Source organism: Buceros rhinoceros, unplaced genomic scaffold, assembly GCF_000710305.1.
Source record: "Buceros rhinoceros silvestris isolate BGI_N320 unplaced genomic scaffold, ASM71030v1 scaffold26980, whole genome shotgun sequence".
NCBI classification, from domain to species: domain Eukaryota; kingdom Metazoa; phylum Chordata; class Aves; order Bucerotiformes; family Bucerotidae; genus Buceros; species Buceros rhinoceros.
This window is the reverse complement of record NW_010392002.1, coordinates 37,628-42,858: the sequence shown is the minus strand read 5'-3', so window position 1 is coordinate 42,858 and position 5,231 is coordinate 37,628. Positions and strand designations below refer to the sequence as shown.

Below are 5,231 nucleotides of genomic sequence, written 5' to 3'. Positions count from 1 at the left end.
AAACAGATTTGCTTCTCCTTAAGATGCCTCTCATCGATAACGTACAGTATCTGAAATTAGCATCCAATGGGATTACCTGCAAGTGCTTTGGTCTGAGATTATCAACAATGTAACTAAATAGACCATGCAGAGGAAATACGGATAAACTTTCATGTTTGCAACAAATATGGGTTCTCAGTCACTCTAACTGAAGAGTCTATAAAATCAGAAGATAATTAACAATCTTTTGTAAATTTCATGGATACCAAATGTGCAGTATACAAAAGAGCTATCCTGAGTAATTAATTTATGCATCAGCTTCCTCACGTGTCTTTATATGTTCGTGAGCTAAGGTAACCTGTTATCTTCAAGGAGCCTATAGAAGAGGAGCTATTTTCTGCTTTTTTCAGTTTGTGACATAATAATTCGAACTAGTGTACTGGATTTAAAAAGACAAATGATGGTCATGTGCAGTGGGAACCTAAGCAGCACTGAATTTGAAACCTTTCTTTCTCGTTAAAAAAATCAGAAAATAATTAACCACATCCTTATTTTGTTACTAAAATTAAATAAGAAATGTATGCAATGTACATAAACATATTAAATAGGACATTTTAGCTTTTCATTTTCACCCAACATGCACATTAGTAATCTGAATAGGAAGTTTATTGGCATGTAGTAATAAATGTAAGAATAGTATTTCAGAGGTGGCATAAAGAGATAGGAATTTGCCTCGGTGTGTTTATTAACACTGTTGAACATGCTCTGTTTAAGAAACTAGCAAAAAACACAACCTGTGCAATTTTCCCAATGGATCTTAATTTCTGTGAAGCATGTCCTGATTTGTAAATCAATCTTGGTTTTCCTATGGAAATACCTAAACATCGAGAATATATATGCTTTGTTTTAAAATGACCTTTTAATATTTTCTTTTTTTATATTAGTCTTCCCAAAAAACAGTTAGACTTAGTACAAACCAATGACTTCGCTTTTGCACGCTTTGCACTGTGGTTGACTACGCCATAGCAGGGTCCTCAAAGCAGGCTTCTCCATTCAATAATGTGCATATGCATCTTGCTAATACCCTCATTGCTAATCATAACTTGGGAGAATAAATCCTGCTACAAGTTGAAAACCATTTTACAATTAACTTTTAAGTAGACCATAATTACATTGTGTTATCTCACTTCGGTTTTACAGGCTCTTACCATGTTTCAAACAAGAAAATTAGATGTATAGTGCTGGGTGATATATGGGAGGGGATGTTGCAAAGGACATATTTTAATGACCTGGGTTTGAAAGGATCATGTAGAAGTTCATCACTTTGATCATTTCAGAGAGATGAGACCAGTGTTTTGTTGATTTGTTCTGCCTTGCTTTGCTTTCTAGCACTTCATGGCAAACCATCTTGCTTAAGTCATGGCACAAGATGAAGAGAGATGGGACTGGACATTTTTTTAAGAATTCTCTCAATGGTTCTGAAAACATAGGTGTTTTTCTATATCAAGCTAACATTGTTTCAATGTCTAATCTTTCATAATTGACCAAGACCAAATCCAGATGGTTTGTATTATTAAGATAACATTAGCATCTTACTGAGCGCAGGAAGTATTTGCAGCTGCAGTAGGTTATGAGATACTGGGACACAAACCTGTCTTTAGTCTCCTTCCTGACCTTCTGGGTAGGGTAAGCTGAGGAGAAAGTCCACTCTGAGGGACAATAATATTTTAAAGGAAGTTGGAGCAAAGGAACTTGTTTTCTTCATTTCAACAAGATTTTTAAGGCAGAGGTCATTCAAAACCAGCCAAACTTTAAATCTTATTTCCATCTAGTGATATTTAACCTTCCTTCTCCTCAAAACAAGGTTGACTAACCTTCCGTGATGCAATTAAATGTCCTTGAAACTACGTGCACATAAATAGAAGGAAACAGACTAAGTGAATGCACTGCCACATAGCCTTATGAGCCCCCTTCTTCAAACTGATCTCAGTTATGGATCTGAGCATGTTCTTACTGCTATCAGCAAGAATTTTTTACTCACCCATCCTATAGACTTCAGGTTTTAGATTTGTATCTTCTCTGACTGACAAAATTTTTTTTTAAATAAATTTGCTAAGAAATCTCATTTTTTTAAAAAAATAGGTTTGTGTACTGAGGAGGGCTGGGATAGAATTAATTTTCTTCACAGTAGCTCTGGTGGTGCTATGTTTTGATCTGTGACCAAAACAGTGTTGATAACACAGGGATGTTTTAGCTATTGCTCTGCAGCACTCATACAGCCTCAAAGCCTTTCCTGTTTCCTACACACCCCCACCAGCAAGTAGGTTGGGCACACATGAGGAGCTGGGAGGGGACACAGACAGGACAGTTGACCTCAGCAGACCAAAGGGATGTCCCACACCATATGACAGTATGCTCAGCAATAAAATCTGGGGGAAGAAGAATGACGGGAAGGACGTTCGGAGTGATGGTGTTTGTCTGCCCAAGTCACTGTAAAGCATGATGTAGCCCTGCTTTCCTGGAGTTGTGTGAACAACTGCCTGCCGATGGGAAGCAGTGAATGAATTCCTTATTGTGCTTTTCTTTACATGTTAGTCTGTCTTTTTCTCAACTTTTCTTCTTCTGATTCTCTCTCCCATCCCACTGGAGGGAAGTGAGTGGGTCATTGTGTGGGGCTGAGCTGCCTACCAGGGTTAACCTACAATGGATTACTGAGTGGTAACAACACCAAGCACCTAAAAACATGGATGGTAAAAACATCGGAATTCATATTCTGACTACTCAGGAATATCTCGTTTCCATTAAGTAAGGGTAAAGGGATGATGCTAACCAACACTAAGAAAACTAATTTGCAAGGCAAAACCTCTCTCTGAGAGAGACAAGGGCATGGTGGTAACCTCAGTTTAAGCTGAGAAGAACCAGCCGAGTTTAGCTGAGTAGAGAAAGAAGAAGGCCATCTCCCATGTATATGAGAGTGGAAGAATCTACAGGGTCAGGAAACGTGAAGACTTTTATGGGAAGCAAAAACTAAAGATGCAAAGTTATGGCCTGAAATGACACAGCAAACGGCTATTCTCCACAGTGACTGAGAAAGGTGCGATAGGGAGAGCTTGTGGGAGAAGGTGAACAAATTTGCTTCAGCCATAAGGAGCTTACTGAGGTGGTGACCAGACATTGACAGGGAGACATCAGTTTGTGTTTTCAGTTTGAATGGAAGTGGATAAGTCTGGATCAGAAACAGACTTGTGAGTTTCTGCAGAGACAGCAGTTGGATTTGTGCCCTGCAGTCAGTAGGTCGGGTAGGTTAAGGAAGGGATGGAGTCTCTGAGATCTGTTTCAGAAGAAATCAATGGAGAAATTGGCACGAGCAACATCAGTGGAATTGCAGCAGGTGGCCCAGCACCAAGTCAGAGATGAACTCCAAGCAGGAAAAGTAAACAGCACTCTCAGCGTGCTTACAGATAAGAGGGAGAAAGGGGATGAGATGGTAGTTGTGGAACCAAACAGGTTCAATGTGTGTTTCCAAAGTGGAGAGATTAAACACATGCTTGTTTAAGAGGAGGGAGAAGCCAGGGCAATGTACAGAGAAGAGTAGAAAAAGAGGTAAGCAAGCACCAGGGAAAGGAGAAGACGGAATAACTTGTTCCGCTTAACACTTGCATCCATTTTGCAGATCAAAACTGCACTAATTTGGGAAGCAGTTTATATAATCCATAAAAACACATTTTATTAGCTTTCTTTTGCTTTGAATCACTGACTTCTAAAGAATGAGAACAGTCATAAATGCTATTGTCTCCACAGGCAGCAGTTTGGAAACAGAAGATGCATGGTTACATGATAAGTGTATTTTCTTCATAAAAAATGTTTGCAAATCAGGTTTGAAATAAGGGAGAAATAACTCAAAAATATTCTGCACTTCAGAAAATAATAAAATGTCTTCTTATTTTCCCCTGGTAGGCCACGCAATGCAGATTACTTTATGCAGGAAGCTAAACGGAAGAAGCATAAAGCAGATGCAATGGTGAGAACATTTTCTTTCCAGTTATGTTGCTCCAAATTATTTTTGTAATGCAGTTTCTTCATCAGTGCAGTATTGCTGGGGTAATTATAAAATCTATTATAAGGATGGCTAGGCTTGTTAAATTAAGAAATGTTTATATAATCAAATGTTCATAGCCCAATAAACTATGACTTAACAAATAATGACTTACTGAGATAAAGGCCTGCATAAATAAAACTTTCCATTTATTCCTTTGCTTTAATTAGTAACTATAGTAATGGAGGCTGTGTAAGGGATCCACGCACCTATCTTCTCGGTTTAACTAGCTGGCTAGATCCTATAATTGTATCTCCAAATTTGGCCTGGTGGCTGAGATACTTGCACTTCTTTTTAAAGAGCTTTGGCTTTTTGGTGCCAAAAGAGTCCTGGTTTCATGGCAGACATTTCCTAACGTAATCAGAATCACACAAGGAATTTGCATCACCCTAGAGAAACACCTTGCACAGAAGGGACTGTTGCATCAAACAGATTCTTGGCCCTAGCTTTGACCTGTCTGAAAATGTAACCAGTGAGAAAAAAGGGACTCTGAGGTTGTACGGGGCACTAAAGAGATGCTTATCTTTCCAAACCAATGGGTGCCAAGAAGTACACAGTGCTCCAGCTGTCTCTCAGCTTTCCTCAGAGCTATGCTTGTCCAACACTGTGAAGAAGCTCACACAGCCTTAAAAACGTTAGGGCTCTAGGATGGCAAGCGGGACCCTGCATCAATATGGCTGTCTTGCAGGTGGCAGTAGCTGCAGTCCTGCCTTGCTCTGTCAGACTCTTTGTTGTCACAGCAGCAGGAAGGAAGAAAGGTAGCTCAGAGGATCTGTTTCTTCACCTCTTTTTCTCAGCTGTGCATAATGTAAAAAGGCCAAGAAAGCAGAAGCAGGCCCTTAATTTAGGACCCCAACACTGGGTTTTACACTCCACCTGAGTTTATTAGCGCAAATTTTCATGGTTTATTCAGTTCCATATGACTCTAAAGTGAGTCTTAAATCAGAAAATACTGTGGAGAAGTACAAATGGTGCATTTTAGTGTGTTGCTTTAAACAGAATAGAAAAGATTACTTAACATGCAAAGGAAATGTTTAGCCTGAAGAGAAATGTTTTTATGGTAGACTCCCAGAAACAGGAGGTGGTTATTCTCTGCTTTGCCGTATAAGTTTCCTGCATGAAAGTCACTTAGGCACAGTTTAAATAGTCTCCTGTC

The 5,231-nt window shown here is 39.2% G+C and overlaps 1 protein-coding gene across 1 annotated transcript in view; it reads left to right on the top strand.

The window, feature by feature from the left end:
- The window catches only part of AFF3 (AF4/FMR2 family, member 3), a gene marked incomplete at its 5' end in the record, with an annotated part of 36,157 nt that overhangs the window by 18,008 nt on the left and 12,918 nt on the right, over window positions 1-5,231 (top strand). The window contains one exon of the mRNA XM_010143599.1: window positions 3,937-4,000. Coding sequence (XP_010141901.1) covers window positions 3,937-4,000 — 64 coding nt within the window. The remainder of the gene's footprint in view (window positions 1-3,936; window positions 4,001-5,231) is intronic.